The sequence below is a fragment of the Atta cephalotes genome, assembly GCF_000143395.1.
Source record: "Atta cephalotes unplaced genomic scaffold scaffold00012, whole genome shotgun sequence".
NCBI lineage: Eukaryota > Metazoa > Arthropoda > Insecta > Hymenoptera > Formicidae > Atta > Atta cephalotes.
In genome coordinates this window covers 4,461,258-4,480,603 of record NW_012130076.1, presented here as the reverse complement: position 1 = coordinate 4,480,603, position 19,346 = coordinate 4,461,258, and the positions used below count along the sequence as shown (strand labels likewise).

The 19,346-nt window shown below is 34.3% G+C and overlaps 1 protein-coding gene across 1 annotated transcript; it reads left to right on the top strand.

The window, feature by feature from the left end:
• Nucleotides 1–7,256: 7,256 nt before the first annotated feature.
• LOC105617230 (protein polybromo-1) lies at nt 7,257–19,002 on the top strand. The gene is made up of 26 exons (XM_012198796.1): nt 7,257–7,361; nt 7,449–7,694; nt 8,123–8,239; nt 8,346–8,525; nt 8,607–9,048; nt 9,125–9,237; nt 9,327–9,425; nt 9,666–9,728; nt 10,030–10,182; nt 10,248–10,415; nt 10,487–10,664; nt 10,841–11,136; nt 13,268–13,473; nt 13,581–13,920; nt 14,016–14,594; nt 14,694–14,851; nt 14,941–15,113; nt 15,206–15,378; nt 15,515–15,586; nt 16,400–16,582; nt 16,857–16,979; nt 17,568–17,808; nt 17,896–18,046; nt 18,124–18,173; nt 18,243–18,360; nt 18,435–19,002. The coding sequence occupies exons 1-26, from the start codon at nt 7,257–7,259 to the stop codon at nt 18,649–18,651; spliced, it is 4,944 nt and encodes a 1,647-aa protein (XP_012054186.1). The 3' UTR covers nt 18,652–19,002.
• Nucleotides 19,003–19,346: the final 344 nt, after the last annotated feature.

The window sequence follows — 19,346 nt, the reverse complement described above, 5'->3', positions numbered from 1 at the left end:
GAACTTCGTAATTTCCTTATTTTCCTCAACAATCAACATCCAAATATCCACTTCTCTATACATCAAGTGTATAGAAAATCAACACACACAGATAGATACCTACATGCCGAGTCGCACAAAAACAGTCTGCAATCAACTCACTTGTACATAGAGTTTTCATCATCTATAACAGAGAACATTTACAGACAGAACTGAACCACTTAAAACTAACCTTACAGAAAATGTACACGACAAAAAAGACATAATCAAAATAATCAATAAAAAATCAATAAACATGCAAATAAAACAACGACACACAATTAGACAAAAGGATCTTATCCGTTCTCCCATATGTCAAAAGATATATCAGATTGAATTGGCAGAATATTAAACAAATTATCCAAACTATCTTTAACTCACCCAAAAAGACAAGACAAATTTTAAGAAATCCTAAAGATCAAAGACCTCAGCTCAGCTCCGCAGGAGTGTATAAAATATCTTGTTCTTGCGGGCAAGTCTACATTGGAGAACGTGGTCAACCTATAGATAAAAGAATATGTGATGTTAAACGAAAATACGTCATGCAGTCAGCATTATCAGAACACAAAAAATCGAAACAGGGCATCAAATACTGTTTGACAAAACGACAATAGCTAACTACATCATATATCATCATAATTTCATCATCATCAATTACATCATAATTTCCAAGAAAGTATAGAGAAGTCACAAAGATACATCCTAAAAATCTAAAAACATCCTAATAATCTAAATAGAGATATGGGTACAACATAAATAAAATATAAAATCGTTTATTGAAGAATGATCAATTTCCCCCACCTCTTCCTCCCCCCACTCACAATTCTCTTCTTTCCTCCCACCATACCAACAAGTAGCGTAATATAAAAAGAACAGCCCAGAGAGACAGCTCAGTATCAGGCTGCTCCTCGCCCTGATGAAGTACATTATAAGATTCACGAAACGTTGACATTCCAATGGATCTGGACATGGAGGAAACTTGCGAAACGCATGATCTTTATATAGAAAGCAGCAGCCTCAAGAATATTATAAAATAAAGATAAATTTTTGCCAGTAATAGCAATTAGATTGTAAGTTATAAATAAATATGTAATATTTGATTAATAAGTAATTTGAACTTGTTCCATTTTGCCGTTTGATTAGTTTCGTGAAAACTAACACCTAGTTTCCACCGAGGATTTAATTCAGATCAGAGTGTAAGAACCAATTAACTGCAACATTCCCTGTCACACGGGAATACTCGACTGTAGTTGGTTGATTCCTACATTCTGATCTGAATTAAACCCTCGATGAAATCTAGATCATTGATACCGTTCGTTCAACTTGTATCCGCTAACGCTATCTTAGATCCCGAGATTGGTAACGAGATGGGCGAGCTCCTCGAACGCATCGAACGAGAAAGTACATGCGTTCACGCGAGATTTGACGCTGAGAGGGAGAAACAATGGTGGGGACATAATCGCGGAGAGATGACAAGGGTAGTGGAAGATTTATATAAGTATTCCTCATAACCGTCAAGAGAGTCAGTGTACATTTTGCAATCGCATAGGGAAGACATGGAAATTTTTAGGAGAATCATTGCGATCCTCAATTTCTTTACCATACCAAAATTAGATGTAATAAAGAAGTTATCTACTGAAATTTTCGACATGATATTTAACATGCGGTCTTTCTGATACGCTGCGAGGGTCTCTTTGACGTAAAGAGAAATTTCTGCCTACGAACGGAGATGCAGGAAAACATGTGCTTTCAAATATTACTGTGTATGAGAAATAGTATAAATTAATAATTTAGTAATACATAATGAAGGTTAGACTATAAGTTATAAATGAATTTATTTGATTATGAAGTTATATGATCTTGTTCCATTTTGTCGTTTAGTTGTGAACAAGTCATGCATGCAATGGAAAGTTTATGATGTATTGATTCTCTTACTATGTATCGATCGCCATTATGTTTATGTCTCTCCAACAGAAAAGGAAAGCTTCGTAGTAATTATATCTTTTGGAGAAAGTAATTATATGAAGTCTTATGACCTCAACAAAGTCTAGACATCCTCCTCTCGAACATCTTCTCAGTTCTTGAATATTTAGCGCTCCGTGCAGATTGAATTCAATCTTGCTACGTTGTTTCCCGCGTTATACAGGATTTAATGGGCGAGTTCAAGATGACAAGTGTGCCTTCCAACACAAATTACACAGTGTGCCACAATGGATCGTTACATCCTTTGTTTGCCAATGTTAAACAAAGATGATCACTGTGTCGCACTGTGTCATTTGTTGGAAGGCACACAAAGTGGCTAAGCATGCTTGAGCAAATGAGCATAGTTGGTTCTTACTTGTGGATTCAATCAATCATGTTTAATTGGCGAGCAGACCTAGCCGTTTTGTCGACTTGAACGCACTCATTATTTCTTGCACGCAGTAGAAAGATCAAATCATTAGACTCTTCACTTTTCAGTAACAATATATAAATGTCTTAATTAACAAAAATATAATTATTATTATATAATTAACAAAATATAATTATAAAACAAAAATTTTTTATATTTACGTTCTCATTCACACTTCCACATTTACTCGCAGTATGTTTAATATTAGGTTATCGCCTGGAAGGATTACGTGTTGGCTGCGTTTCACTTAACGCTCGCAACGCTCGCGAGCATTGTTTGTTCTTGTTTAACATTTGATAAACGACAAGAATAAAATGATCCACGAGTATTGTGAGCGTTAAGTGGAACACAACCATTGAGTGTAGTTCGATCTAACCACGTCTACTTTTGCTCCGCGTCGTCAATAAAGTTCAAGGGCTATAACTGCGAACCGCAAAACATGGGGCGATATTCATAGTCCGTTTTTATTTAAAACTGATTTAAATATAGTATCTTAAGATGTTAATACGAATTGATTTATGATCTTAAGATTGTACTTGAGAGTCTTAAATGTAAGAATCGACTATGAATACCGATCTATTTCGCGTCATGAAGTTGGTACTGAATCTTTACTTGTGTAAGAAAAGATTTATGGCAGAATTTTCCAAATAGGGCACCGCAGGTCCTTAATCTCCTTGCCTCTCTCCTGCTCATGCTTGGGTTCAACGTTTTTTCTCTATTCATGGCTGTGTACCATAGACTTATAAGATAGACAGAGCATTCATACGAGAGAAGCTGAAGATTTGATAGAAAGAGAAGAAATAATAGTAGCGGAATAGTTCTCTTCTGTTTTAGTAGTGAATTAATTGATCGCCGCTGCAAGTGGCCGAGAGCAACGAAAATAGACGTTCGAGAGTTGTAGCCTTACGATCAAGTTAATTGGCCCCCTCACCGCTCACTATAAAAGAGAGAAACAACTATGTCTGGAATAGAGCTGTCCTTCAATATTATCTTCAGCTTCTCTCGTATAAATGCTCCGTCTATTTTATAAATCTATGCTGTGACGCGATGTATCATTTCATAACAGTCAGGCGCGGTTTCATTGAAAAATAGATACATATACCGAGAAAGAGAGAAAAGCAAAAGAAGCCATATGATTTATTTTATTTTCGTTTGGGATTTCTATTAATCCTAAGAGTTATATTTGTATATTTGTATATTTGTTTGTGACGCGTGTGGCAGGAAGACTGGAAGCGTTGGAGGGGATAAAATTGAGAGGAGTCTGCTTACCGTTGAAATCTTGATGGGGACATGATCACGTGACCATTTGGAAGGTTCTGATTTACGATATATGGCATACGGTTGATATAAACACAACAAATATAACATTCTCTTAAGCAATAAAAGCTACTAAGGAATCGGTCAATTGTAAATGTATGTTATCGTCTTAGAGCATATATACTCGTATTCATAGTCAGGCCTTATATTTAAGGTTTCCTTAAATTTATCTTTAGATACTTTATAAATTATTTCATTGGCTGCTGAGCATCTAAAGATAAATTTAAGAAGTACAAGGTCTGACTATAAATACAGGCAATAGACATTGAGGAAGCATTGCCTATATCTCCTGTAGCCCAAATCATAGTATAAGTACATACAGTATGGACACTGAGCATCGGCACCTTTGATGTATAGTAAGTCCCAGGTCACGTGACTCGCCGCCATGTTGGAAAGGCGCTTATAAATTTGAGTTTTTGTAAAACTACAGAATGATTTAAAAAAAAAAAAATAACATAATTTGGTTGTGTCATGAAAATTGTTTATAGCGAGTATATTTTTAAATCAGAATTATATAATAATGTAATATTAACGAACTTATTATAAAAATAATATTCATATTAATAATAATAATAATAGTAATAATAATAATATTAAATAGTAATAAGTAAATTAAAAATAATAATTAATAATAATTAATAAAAATACCTATCAGTGTAGCACACTCAGCAACACTCAGGCAATGTAGCATGTTTCCTTGGCTGGTAGTAGGCAAACTCATTCAGTGTAATGTGTTTCCGTGTAGCAATTTTATGCAATGGAGTTTTGCTACACGATCTCAAAGAGATGGTGTAGAGCTAGGTGTGTGACAGTAAAAATTTGAAAATAGAAGTTAACCGACAGCAGAATTAAACACAATAGCATGAAGTAGTGTATATCACGGTATATATACTTGTATAATGCAGCACTAATGCAACACTTACACGCAACTAGTGTAGTGTGTCACTCTCAGTGTATTCCAAGAGATCCCGGTAAAGGACTGCGGAATGCGTCATAGAAGCAACCAATGGCCTAGTTTTCACTGAAGGTTTAAACCGGATCAGAATGTAAGAACCAACCAACCAACAGTATTCCCCTGTTACAGTCGAACGATAGGGGAATGCTCGACTGTAATTGATTGATTCTTACATTCTGATCCGGTTTAAACCCTTGGTGGAAACTAGACCAGTGTTAGGGGCTCCGCACAAGAAATGGAACAAAAAACAGAGAATAAGGGGCTTCGCACAATAAAAGGAATAGGGAACGGAGAATAGAGAATAAGAATTTTAACCTATCAGAAACTGTATATTCCACAATACATTTCTGATAGGTTGAAATTCTTATTCTCTGTTTCCTTTTATTGTGCGGAGTCTCTTATTTTGCGTTATTCCGAATAGCGCTAATTGGTTGTTTTAATGACGTATTCTCTATTCCGCAACTCTTTTCTGCACTGTGTTATTTCACCCTAAGGAAAATTATTTTGCGGCGCTTCGAAAGACCTGGGAGGAAATGAATGAAAAATACATTTAAAATCTCGTGGAGAGTATGCCAAGATGACTTCAGACAGTAATCAAAGCGAAAGGAAATCATACTAAATATTAAAATGTTAAATATTAAAATATTAAATTTTTTTTGTTTTTTCTAATTTTTTTAAAATTTTATTAATAAAAAATAAATAATAAATGGTCTTTTTTTGTCTTAGTATTAAGTAAAACATTAAAAAAAATTAAATATGAATTAATTTAAACAAGATAAAGAAAAATCTATTATAAACATTAAAAGTTTGTTAATAACAAACTGTCTGAGCTAAATTATTTCAAGTTTTTTTCATTTTTTACAATTTTTTTGAAATAAAACCTTATAATATTATATCTCTTTTTTCAGTCACTGCGTATATTACATATATAAAACTATAAATATTACTTCTTTCTGTATTGTATTATCCAATTTATAATAATTAACATATTTTAATTACATTGTTATAATCTACATAAAGAAATTTGTGTAAACTTCATGTAAACCAAATGCAAATATACCATGTACTTAAACATAATTTCATTCAACTTTGATAATAACCAGATATATTTGCATTTAATAGATATCAGTCAATAGATTGAGGTTAAAGTCTGTGGTTAACTGTGGTTAAAGTCTCGCTATAAATACTTTAGGGCATTTGATGGACCAATCAGAAGAAATAATTTTACAAGTTGACTAATTAAAAACCGCTTTAAAGATTATATTTGCATCACATTGACCATACTATATCAAATCTATAAATATAAAAAATATAATATATCAACAGTCGTTAATGTTCTTCCATTATCCGCACGTCTCTTTAATCGAATCATAAAAAACAGTTCAGTTGATAAAGACGGAGTCCGTCGAACAAACAGGAAACTCTAAGATCCATGTATCGAGTGGTCGGTGAAGCCTTTATTGTACAATCAGCGGAATTGTCGGTCGCTCGCAGCATGGCGTCGGCCAAGACTTGTGTAATCCTGGAACGCGGATGAGAAGCGCGGTACGCGTGTTTTGCACCTTTTCGAAGGAATATTCGCGCATACAAATGTCTCGCGCATTAATGAAACTCCTCTTATAAGGGCACGAGGAGACAGGTGAGAGTCCGAAAGAGGGGAGGGGGCAAGGAAAGAAAGAGAAAGAGACATGGTGGCATAAATGGTGGGTAGTTGGGTACCTTGAGCAGAATCTGGGATAGCTGTCGGCTCGACAGGCTTGGAATTCCGTGGGGACGATGCGGACTGCCACGGACTCGCGCATTCCGGATATGGCGGCAAATTTCGGTTGGAATGCAGCGATGCCGGGCGAAGACGAAAGAGAGAGGGGAGACGCGTGAAATGCGTGAATGCGTCCCGTCCAGTCCGTTTGCATGCGTTTGACCGCGATACAGTTGATGATCGATGGCGACAGAGAGAAGACGAAAAATGCGTTGTTCACGGCGCGTTTAAAATCACCACGTCGATGCGCCGTGCACGTCGACCGCGTTTTGAAGCGCAGTGGCGACTTATCATGGCGGCGTGATTTTTTTTAGCTGCCAGTCCGTGTGTGTGTCTCTGTCTCTCTCTCTCTTTCTCTCTCTTTCGCCATCCTTCCCCCTCCCCCTGTGTGTATACGTGACGTCCCGCTCCTCGAGGAATTCACTCGCAATAGTTAACTAACGCACGAGCCGAGACGTCGGTCTGAACGCGTGTAAGAGGCAAATCCTGCAATCTTGTTCCCAAGACCTGGTCCACCGTACGTCGCGATAAGCTCAACGTGTGCCTCTGATAATAGCGGCGCGACGATACGACGAATAAGGCCCCTGCGTTTAGTTCAAGAACCCTTTTTATGTACATATACGCGCACACGTACGTGAACGTATGTATGCGCACGTACATTTGTTTACAAATTTTGTGCTCTACCAGCGATAACTGTAACGGCCCTCGCATCGCAACCTCAACAGCATTTGGCGGACGATGTAGCGGTGCTCTGTTGTAGATATATAGCTAAAGGATCATCTTGTACCTTATAACTTTTTAAGATATACCTCAGGATGAACAAGCGACGTAGAACGTCCTCGGTGGCGAGTCGTGGCACCGAGGACGACGGTGACGATATCCCGCCCGAGCCGACGAAGAGGAGGAAAAAACTGGATCCTGTGAGTGGCCGTGATCTCTCCTAATATTTCTACATAGATTGCGTATGCGTTGAACACACGTTGCTAATAGTCTTTTACCTTGTACAGAGCGATTTGTGCCAACAACTGTATGAAATACTTCGTAATCAAAAGAAGGAAGATGGATCCCTGCTGTGTGACGCATTTATACGTGTGCCGAAACGTAGACAAGAACCAGGATATTATGAGGTTGTTTCCAATCCCATAGATCTGTTGAAAGTACAACAGAAACTGAAAACTGATGAATATCGCGATATGGACGATCTTGCTGCTGATATTCAGCTTATGGTAAACAATGCCAAAGCTTTCTATATGGTAAGTTTTTAAATTCTATTTAATTGTATCAATCTATTTAAACAGATATTAAAGTTTGTCAAAGTGAAAAGATTTCAGCATGCAGTTTTCAGAATTAGATATATAAATTTACTTTGAAATATTTAAGCTAAGATCTGTTTGAAATATTTTTAAGCTAGATGAAATTTACTTGAAATATTTAAGCTAAAAATAGATTTATTTCTCTTAATTGATTTATTCTTGTTAGTGTAATACATTATTATTAATAGTTATTCTTAAAATCTATTTTCTGTAACTGAATTAAGATATATATTGTGGAACTTAAAGTAAAATAGATATATGTTTGATACTTCATAAATGCTAGAAATAAAGTTTTAATATAATCTAATGTAGGGATAAAAAGGAGATCTGTAGAGTTGAAATCTTGTTATGTATAATCATTTTTATAGCGTACATCTCCCGAGTATAAAGATGCAACTGAACTGTGGGAATTGTGTATAAATACTAAAAACCGTATAATGGAAGAATATGAAGAACCAGAACCTAAAGGAAAACTCATTCTAAAAGTTGGCAGATTGGTAATGTTTGATGATTTAATTGAGTTTTAATTTGTTGCACAGATGCAATGCATAAAAATGTGGTGAGATTGTTCATTTATTAATTCATGTTTAGGCGCGTAAAGTAACGACGCGACAAGATGACGCAGAAGATACTTCAGAAAGTTCAACGAATCTCGATGAGGAAACTATGCAGCTATTCGAGGATTTATTTGCAGCAGTTATGACAGCAACTGATCCCACTGACAATAACAGACCTCTTCATATTATGTTTCAACTCAAACCTTCTAAAAAGGTTTTGTAACCTGTTTTAAATTATCTCTGAATTGGTATACTTGATGCTTATTTGTAACTGCTTTAACATATTTTATTATAGCTTTATCCTGAGTATTATGATGTCATCGAGACACCAATTGATTTGAAGACTATTGCAAGAAAGATTCAAGAAGGTGCATATAGCTCACTTGGCGATATGGAGAAAGATCTAATGCTCATGTGCCGTAACGCCTGTCAATTTAATGAGCCTGGTTCGCAAATTTACAAGGATGCCAAACTTTTGAAGAAGATAATTACTGCAGCCGCGAGAAGGCAAGATAGCGGGTTTGGTAGTGGTATTAAGATTGCTACGACTGCACCATCTACAAGAAGCAAAAGAGGAAGTCGTACCATGGCGCAATCGTTAATAGCACAAACCGCATCATTACGTGACGAAGATGATGAAAGCGATGATGAGGAAGAAGAACCTGCTGAGACTGAAGAAGCTGACAATCCACAATGGCAATTATTTCAAACTATTCGGACGGCTCCTAATAATCAAGGTATGACTTTCATGATAATATTATATAATATAAATCTATTGTAATTGGTATAATGCCATAACTATGTATTGCACAGGTGTAAGGATGAGCGAATATTTTTGGAAACTTCCATCAAAGAGATTATATCCTGATTACTATAAGACGATTAAGAATCCTATATCTTTATTACAAATACGTACAAAGATAAAGGTATATGTCATATTATAATAAAATTGATCATTTATATTAATATATTACATTGTTTACTATTAAAAATTATCCTGAATCACGATTTTCAGAAATGCGAATATGGTACTGTTAGTGAAGTAGCTGGAGATATGAATATCATGTTTGAAAATGCAAAGAAATATAACATGCATACTTCTCGATTGTACAAGGTAATAATTTTGTAATTAATGCATATTTTATTTCAAATTAATTACGACTATGCGTTTAATTACAAACATAATATATAAAATATTAATTATAAAATATATGATACACATAAATAGTTTCACAGTTTTTCATCGAATTCAAAATATTTAGCAATCCAATAAAATTGAGAAATATCACTATGATGTATACAATATGATGTATAATCAAAATATAATTATTCACGCATTTTTGTTTTATTACAGTGTGCTGTTAAATTGCAAAAAATAATGCAAGAGAAAGTACAAGAACTCTTAGAATTCGATCAGGTAATATATTGTAAATTGAACATGATTTAATCTCTGGTCTGATTTATTACAGTATTATGTGTTTGGATCAATATTATTATAAAACTATAAAAAATAAAACAATTTCACAGTGAAAAGATATTTTGAGAGATGAAATCGTCAAATATCAGAGAAAAGATTTTAAAAATATATTTTAAAAAATATTAATAAGAAAATAAATTACATTACATACATTTTTTAGTCAGATTCGAAGACCAGCAGGGTTAATCTACGCATTTTTTGAAAAGCGAATGTAATAATTAAATATTCGATATCTTTGTAGGACTCTGATTCGGATAGCGAATCCGAAAACAGTTCGCAGCAGCCTAAATTGATTAAACGTGCTTCGAATTTATTGACACGAGGGAAGTACAAAGACAATATACCACTGAAGAAGAGATTGTACGCATTAGTCAAGTGTGTCATAGAATACGTTGTAAGTAATTCCAAAACTCATTATGTTCAATATATTCGGTCGACGTATAGCATACTGTATTATAGTGCGAGGACGGTCGGCAACCCATGTTAATGTTTATGGAGAAGCCTTCCAAAAAATTATATCCGGATTACTATCAAGTGATAGCAGAACCTATAGACATGCTAGCGATTGAAGCTAATATTAAAGCGGAAAAGTATCAAAATGAAAACGAATTAATACAGGACTTTAAGGTATTTATCATTTAAATTAATCAATACAATAGCTTGCGTCAGATATTTTTTCGAAATTTCTCGTTTTTTAGTTGATGTTTAATAATTGTCGCCAATATAACGAAGAAGGTTCATTGATATATGAGGACGCTAATATATTGGAGAAAGTTTTGATGGATAAGGTAAAGGAATTAGGACCTCTGCCAGATAATCCTAGGTCCAAATCTTCCGCATCAACCCCAACTAGAAACGTCGGGTATGTCGTAATTCGTATAGGTCCGATTCATGCTCACAATGCTTATAAACATTATTTGCCTTTGATAACAATAAGGATAAAATGAATTTAAGAGCATTGTGAGCGTGAATCGGAATCATAAAGAAGATAACAGTGCTCATTTATTTTAGTCTTTTCTCTACCTCTCTCCTTTTCTGCTGTCTATATTCAGGAGACCGAAAAAAAATAGTGCCGCTTCATTTGCAAAAATTACGAACTCTGTATGATACTATAAAAGACTACCACGATGCAAAAGGGAGGCAGTTATCTCTAATTTTCATGAAATTACCAAATAAAAATGAATATCCAGATTATTATGAGGTGATAAAGCAGCCTATACACATGGAGAAGATAGCTTCTACTTTAAAGAATAATGGATATGATAATTTGGACGAATTGGTGTCCGATTTTATATTAATGTTTGACAATGCTTGCAAGTATAACGAGCCGGACTCGCAAATATATAAGGTTTGTATAACAAAGATTTTTTGTTTCGTAAGCGTTAAATAATACAAAACAGGGTTGCCACAGACCCGGAAAACTGAGAAAACCAAAAAAAGTCAGGGAAATTGATCATGGAAAAGTTAGGGAAAAATGTAAAACAGTCTGGAATCTTGAAATTTGTTCACAATTCCCTTAAACTGTTCCTATTTCAAATCATCATTACAATTTTTAAAATAAATTCTGATGTTTTTATATTTATAGTCAAATATGTTCAAAATTCGCGCACTTTAAATGATTTTAATGAAATAATTAAAATTTATATTTCAATATTTTTATGATCTACTCTTTTTCGTTATAACTGCATTCTTTTTTCTAATACTAATTTATTTTTTATTGAATTTGCTTGAATTTGCACCCAAAATTTTATTATTCTATTAAGCTTCTTTTTGCATTGTATTTAATCTTCCTTTAATTCTTGAATTTAAATATTAAAATTTTTACATAATTTATACTGTTCATGAAAAATTTTCCATTTTCATCTGGAAAATCTGTGGAAAAGTCAGAAAATTTTAAAATTCATTTTCTGTGACAACCCTAATAAAAGTATCTATTATACTGATTTACTGAGAGAAGAATCTATATCATCAAGATTTATTAATAATTGATAAGAATACTTTAAAAGATTTTTTGATGCAAGGCTAAGAGTAGCTTGAAAGTTAAAAGTTGACAATGTACAACTATTTGATGTTTGCATTAAATTTCAGTTATAAGCTCTAATTATTTTTTTAAACGTATTTACGCATTTGAAACATTTTTGGAAAATATTTAAGAATAAGATAGGATCATACTAAAAAAAATTAAAAATAAGGTTTTGTTTATCTTTAATGGACATAAAAGAATTAAACTTCAATTGTAAGGTCTAATTTCCTTTAAATTTGTACACTGAAAGATATTTAAGGAAAGATTAAGGAAAGACTAAATGAAATTTTAAAATAAAATATTATCCATCATTAATGGACACAAAAGTATTAGGTCTATTCGCGTTGCTTGTACTTATTTTTTTACTTACTCAGTAACTTCGCTTCTTTCTTTTCAATACACACATTGAAATATATATCTATCTCGTTTTAAGTTCAAAAATTTTTGGGGATTTTAAGCAACACAAACAGACCTATTGACTAATAACCTTAGCGATGTACAATTCTAATTAAAATTCTAATTTTTGAATTTCCCAGATATTGTTAAGAAAATTAAATAACATAGTAAGCCTGAGATTTTTTAACAATATCTAATTTGCAAAAAATTGATTTCTATTTACTTGCAATATTGATTTTTCTCATAATTTTTTGAGAAAGTAAAAATATTAAAAATTTATCAAGTTTCTGAAAACTGTTAAATCAATTTTCTCAAAAACCAATTTAAAAAGCGTGTAGTTTTCAGAAATTTTCGACTAAAATTCCAATATGAAATACAGATTCTCAAATCGAGAGTCAGAATATTTGCGGATGGATACTTCAATTGAAATTTCGCGGCAAAAGATGGAAAGCCTAATCTGTTTACGGTAGAAGTTTGGAGGTTACGTGAAAGGCTTCCTCCGCCGTTTCTTGCTTCAATCCCGTCGTATAAAGCTTTTCATTGAACAATGCTTTAGCTTGTTTCGTGAAACGCGTGGCATTGTATAAATTTAAACAACTAAGTATAAATTTGTACATATAAAATTGTACATATAATTTATCCATAATGTGCACAATGTTCATACATATTAACCTTGTTAGCAATTAGCGCATTTTTATCGTGATCTTCCAAGTCTTTTATACGCCGTATGGCGTATTTCCGAATTTTTCATGCGATTGAGTGAATTTGATCGCGTGCGCGCCAATATCCCGAAGATGTTCGCACAAAACGAGCAGAATATATTAAATAGTAACGTAATGCAAAACCCATTAAAAGTGCGGCCGTGTTTCATACGTCTATTGAGAGACAAGGAATTGGATAAGCACATAAAAAGATATAAAAAGACTGAGACAAAAGTAAATAGATCAGAATGATTTTATCTTCGTATTTTTTTTTTAAATATCTTTGTGCTATATAAAATCTTTTGTCAAAGGCTGCAGATATAGGTATTATAGTGAATAACAAGATATAATCATTTTAGGATGCCTTGATACTACAAAGATTAGTGTTGCAAAGTAAATTGCAACTAAGTGAGGATGAGGAAAGTGTACCTGATGTGTCAGCTGCTGTTCAAGAGATACTGGCAACAATATTTACCGCACTTTATAATCACCAGGATGAGGAAGGAAGGTGTTACTCCGATTCTATGGCCGAACTGCCAGAACATGATATTGTTGATGGCAAAAAGTACGAATGTGCTTGAGTGTTATTAAATTTTTTTGTTTTTATTATGAAAATTTTGTTTACTCAAATTTGGTTCCATTAACATTAAGTATTTCTATGTTGAAAAACAGAGTACGGGGGTTGTCATTAGATTTGATTAAGAGGAGATTAGATCGGGGAGTTTACAAAAGGCTAGATCGGTTCCAAGAAGATGTTTTCACCTGCTTGGAAAGAGCACGGAGATTGTCGCGTACAGATTCACAACCATTTGAAGATAGCGTGGAATTACAGGCATTTTTTCTACGTACTCGTGATGAGGTGACTCGTGCAGGAGATTTGTTACATTCACCTGCGTTAAATTACACGCTTCTTGACCTGTCTGCTCAGGTTGCAGAACTTAAAAGAATAAAACAGCAACAAGAACTAAATTTACCTAACGAAGAGGAAAGCTGCGATGGAAATGAAACAAAAGTAAATCTTGTTTCATATCAACTGTATTTTGTGTATTTTTTGTTGAGTTTGAAGACTCATGTCAACTTGATGAAATTTAAAATTTACTATTGCAGGACTCTGAAACCAATACGGATACAAATAATACTGACAATGGAGGCTCTATGAGTTTCAATCAAGAAGTATACAGAGCTGGTGACTTTACGTATATTGAGCCTACTGAGAGAGGCATGGAGTATAGCGTAGTTCTCATAGAAAGGCTTTGGACCAATGCAGACGGTCAACAAATGTTGTATGGAAATTTATTTTATAGACCTAGCGAAACATATCACGTGGCTTCGCGGAAATTTTTGGACAAGGAATTATTTAAGAGCGATGCTCACGTGGCGGTACCTCTAGCGAAAGTAGCTGGCAGATGTTGCGTTTTAAGTGTAAAGGATTATTTTCGAATGCAGCCGGAAGGTTTCCTAGAAAAAGATGTCTATGTATGTGAATCACGTTATTCCACGAAAGCTCGAGCGTTCAAAAAAATCAAGGTCTGGAATTTCGATCCCGATCACTTGACATTGGTTCCTAGAGAAAAGCCACTAGAACCGAAACGAGTAATTTCGGTGTACAAAGAACGGCTGGAAAAGCATAAAGAAGAGATCGCTGAATTGGAGGAGGGAGAAAAGTTGATGGAAAAGGAAAGACCTGTTAGTAACTGAATCAATATCTTCTTTGTTTGTTTGAAATATCAACTCTTCCTCTGTTTATTTATTTTGATTCTATTTAACATATCTCTTATCTTGCAGAATGTGATATTGTATAACCCAGAAGATACTGAGAACACATATTATGAACAGTACAATACATGCGCGGGATCTGTGAAAACCGGTGATTTTGTTTATGTAGCGACAGACGGGGGCAGGCAACAAATAGCGCAAGTTGATGCTATATGGTTAACCAAAGAGTAAGTAATAAATCCATAATGAAATATTGATTTTGTATATTACTGTAATTTATATTATTATTTATATTACACGATATGTATGTTTTTAGCGGGAAATGTTATTTCAAAGGTCCATGGTTATTGATGCCTACAGATGTGCCACATACGCCTACGAAATTATTTTATAAACAAGAGTTATTTTTATCTACTGTGGATGGTACTCATCCTATTGTAGCTATTGTTGGAAAATGTTCCGTCCTTGATTACGGAGAGTATATATGTAGTAAGTGTTTATCATTCCATCGTTTAATAAATTAAATAAATTAAATTAAAAAATAGAATACATTAACGAATCATCATTGATGAATTATATAGGCAGACCAACGGAGATACCAGAAGATGACGTGTACATTTGTGAATCGCTTTATGACGAAAGTAAAAGTTTGATGAAAAAGCTTAGTCAAGACGGTTTAAAGAAGTTCAATCACACGTCGGCGGTAACTGAAGACGAAATCTACTTCTTCCGAAGGCCTATTAATCCTGCTAAAGTATGTATGACAGTTAAACATTATTGACTAACATAAATGCATATTTAAACTATTCGGCGAATAATAAGATATGTACTTAGTTCATTCTATGCGACTAACTGTGAAATTATTGCTTTGCATGGCGTGTTTGTTGTAGGTTTCGAGCGACGTGGCTCAGACGCAAAGTCAAGTCAAGTCCATTACGCCCAGCTCGGCTCAATTTGAAATGGTAATTACTAATTACGAAATCTTATACTTTTGTTCTTAGTAACGTACATACAATATGCAATCGCACGTTCCTTCAAGAGATCACACGCAAGCTGATATAGCAAAAGTCTAATCGCCAGTATGTCCACTCGTAAAAAGACGAAAGGCGAAACATGCTTTTCTTTAAATCTAATTGAATTATTTTGCGTGTGATACAAGTATTTTTGTTATATCAACAGAATGCATTTACACGCATGTTTTCGATCTATATGCCGGCATATTCATTCTTTTTTTGTTTTGATTATGTAATTATGTGTTAGTATTTGTGTCTCGAGCGGTTTCATCCGACAATTTCAAATCAGAGCACCTGTTGGGTTTATCGCTAGTATGTTATATGAACGCAAAGCACACCACCGAAAGATCTTGCTTCCATGTCATTCTAATCCAACTAATGTAAGAATGAAGAATTCGCTTTGGAGTATACATATTAACTAATCTGTTAATGCAAAAGTTTCAATTAATTAATAATTGACATGTTGCGATTATATATACGTTACATATTACAATATACATATGTTGATGGTGTCAAATTAAAAAAAATTGTTACATCAGTACATGTTACATCAGTTACATTACATTCGAAAAAGAGATTAAAGTATACGGAATATAACGTAAGTGGGAGAATATCGCTATTAGTTTCCTTTGGAACATGAAGAAGGGATGGCGTTTCTTTTATTATGTACAACTTTTTCTACTGGATAAAGTCGCGAAAATATATCTCGTGATCGGTAATAAGGGATAACGAAGGTAACATAAACATAAATAAATGGTGTAGGAAGCGTCACCATTGTTACCGAAGCTGGAACCAGATGTACTAAGCATGGGGGTAGGATTAGGAGTGGGAGTGGGAGTAGGAGTTGGGGAAGACAGCATGGATGCTGGTGGTCCACCATCCGTTGGATCTACGGAAGCTCAACCGGTGCTCTCCAATACTCAGACACCTGTGTCGACTAAGAAGGTAGGCTTTACCGTGACCATTTTATTTTTATTTTTTTTTTTCATTCTTATCTAACTATTGTCACACGTCATATTTTGTTTATTTTACTTTCTTTTTATTTAGAGAAATATGCCAGCATACATACCTCTTTTCGTTCTCTGCACCGTTTGAAGACACCATTTGTCTTAATAATAGATCGATAATTTGATGTTACTTCTGTTAAGAGATGTAAAGGCAATATGCTCGTTTACATGAACACGGTGACATTATAATTTGTGTTTTCTCTTCTGTTTAGAAAACGGCGGGTAAGAAATTAGTTACGGGCTATATTTTATATTCGAGTAAAATGCGAACGCAGATTACACAAAACAATCCTGAATCATCCTTCGGAGAGATTAGCAGAATTGTTGGCAACGAGGTATTTATTTCTTTTTTACTGTTGATTTTTTAATTTATTAATGGAGTTTCGATGAAGGAATGTATGCAGAATAAATTTTCTATACATGATCACATGATGTCTTTGTTCAAGCATCAAATTAGTTAAACAATGTAAACTTTGATCTTGACATTTATGTGATAAGGCAAAAAGATTTAAAAAATGTAATTGACTATGTCACTTTGCACATCACTAAAATTATTCAGCATACTTGGTCCTTTATCCAAATAAATTATGTTACATGGCTACTCTTTATTCTTATAAATATAAATGCTTGTGTGTACAAAATACAATAATGCATCTTCTGCATTCTTTCATAAGAGTAGTATATCAATTTCTACTTTTGCATATACCGTATTGTAATTTGTATCGTCTCCGTCTTGATATGTTACTTCTATTCTTGATGTATAAACGTTATTTGTATCCAATCTTTTATGAAGAAGAGAGAGTAGCCATTGAAACAGTTCGTCGAATCACTTTTAAAACGGCAAAAATGGTTTTGCTAATTGTCTGCTAACTAATTACGAGACGAAACTGGTTACGTAAAACGTAAAACCACTTTCGTTCCAGTGGAGGAAATTGCCAGCGGGGGAGAAGCAAGCATGGGAGGAACGGGCAATCAAAATGAACGAAGACGGTGGTCAGCTGAAGGGTACGACTACAATAGGCACGAACTCCATGCAGGATGTTGTGTACGAATGTTGTTGGGACAATTGCGACTGGCAGTTCGAGGACATGACTGATTGCATCGATCACTGCATCGCGGAGCAGAACGGTCACGTACAATCATCGTTTGTAAACGCTCCTAGTGGTGAGTACAACAATCGCAGCAGCCGCGTAACACGACATGGAATGATGCAAAGAACTATATTGAATTGATATTCTATCAATGTTATAGATGTGGAGTATCAGTGCCAGTGGCGTGGTTGCGGCCGAACGAAAAAATCTGTCCCACCGTTCCCGAGTGTACAGAGACTCGCAAGACACGTTAAAGAAGTGCATATTCTCAAGTCGCATGGTCGCATAATACCACCTTCTGAGAGGAGCAGGTAAGAATTTATCCTCTTTTTTTCGTTTATCATTTTTAAAATACGTTTTTATAAATCCTATATTTATGTTCTCGTAGAAATTACATGCCTTCAAAAGGACCCACAGTATTGCCTCCAATGGAAACAGGTAATTATATATTATTTCAAATTTACGTAAACGCGCGATATGAATAAGGGAAAAACACATTTCACATAGAAACTTCAGCAGCTGCAACTCAGACGAGCAGCTTGCCCGCCACTAAACAACCAGAGCCGATGTTTGTCGCGGTACCACCGAGGCCAAGTCGTGTATTGCATTCGGACGCCTATTTGAGGTAGGCTTAAGCTAAATTTTGTGAAAAATCATCTTTGAACATCATACTGAATCATATTCTTCTTTCGCGTGTAGGTATATCGAAGGTCTAAATGTAGAGAATCGTTACATATCAAATTGGGATAAGCAGATGAACGCCAATCCGGATAATACCCAAATCCCCGATGTGACGAAGCTGCCCGCCGAATGGCTGGGCAATGGCGTTGGAAACCATGGGAATGTGGTAAACGCTTTGTGGACACTCAGAAACATGATGATGCGGGATGTGTTAGCCATCAATAAAACTTTATAGTTTATAAATTGTTAAAATTAATAATTTTTGAACGTGCAAAGTACACGTAATCTACAATACACAAACCCGTCGACGCCGGATGAAAGACTGACGGTATTTGATCGTTTAAACAATATTTATATTTAGAATTTTCTTTCTCATTCTTTTAATACTTAATTTTACTTTATTTATCTACGTTCTAAGTTTGATGACATATATCTCAAAATATCTTTAGGCAATTCTACAAGTTGACTATGTTTGAAATTTATTTTAATCACTCAGGCATTATTTATATGATTGGCAAGAAATTTTTTTTTTTTGCGAATAAAATGTTTACGCTTTTTTTGTTTGTATTAAATAAATTCTGTTTTATTAAATATTTTATTCCATATGTTGCATAGAACTATACGATGTGTGTACATAAAAAAATACTATATATAGAAGATCATTGTGTAAATACATCTGCTGATTTTGATTTTTCACTTTTGAACAAAATTTTATACGTTCTGTATAGCGCAAGTAACAGATATTCTTGTAATAAGGAACACGAAAGCTGAAACTCTCTTCCTGTATTAGAAACTTACATAAAATATGAAGCTGCATATGTATATAGAAAAAAAAACAGAGCAATGTACTGATAATGCAACCGATGTCACGCTTCTTATCAGTGCTACTTTCATATTCTCAGAAGATGTTGAAGAGACATAGTGAGATTA

Excerpts from the sequence above, each read along its gene's own strand:
- LOC105617230 (XM_012198796.1), top strand. The coding sequence starts at position 7,257 with ATGAACAAGCGACGTAGAACGTCCTCGGTGGCGAGTCGTGGCACCGAG. Across the intron at positions 9,238-9,326 it reads AAATACGTACAAAGATAAAG|AAATGCGAATATGGTACTGT; the intron begins GTATATGTCATA and ends CACGATTTTCAG. Across the intron at positions 13,921-14,015 it reads GCGATGGAAATGAAACAAAA|GACTCTGAAACCAATACGGA; the intron begins GTAAATCTTGTT and ends TTACTATTGCAG.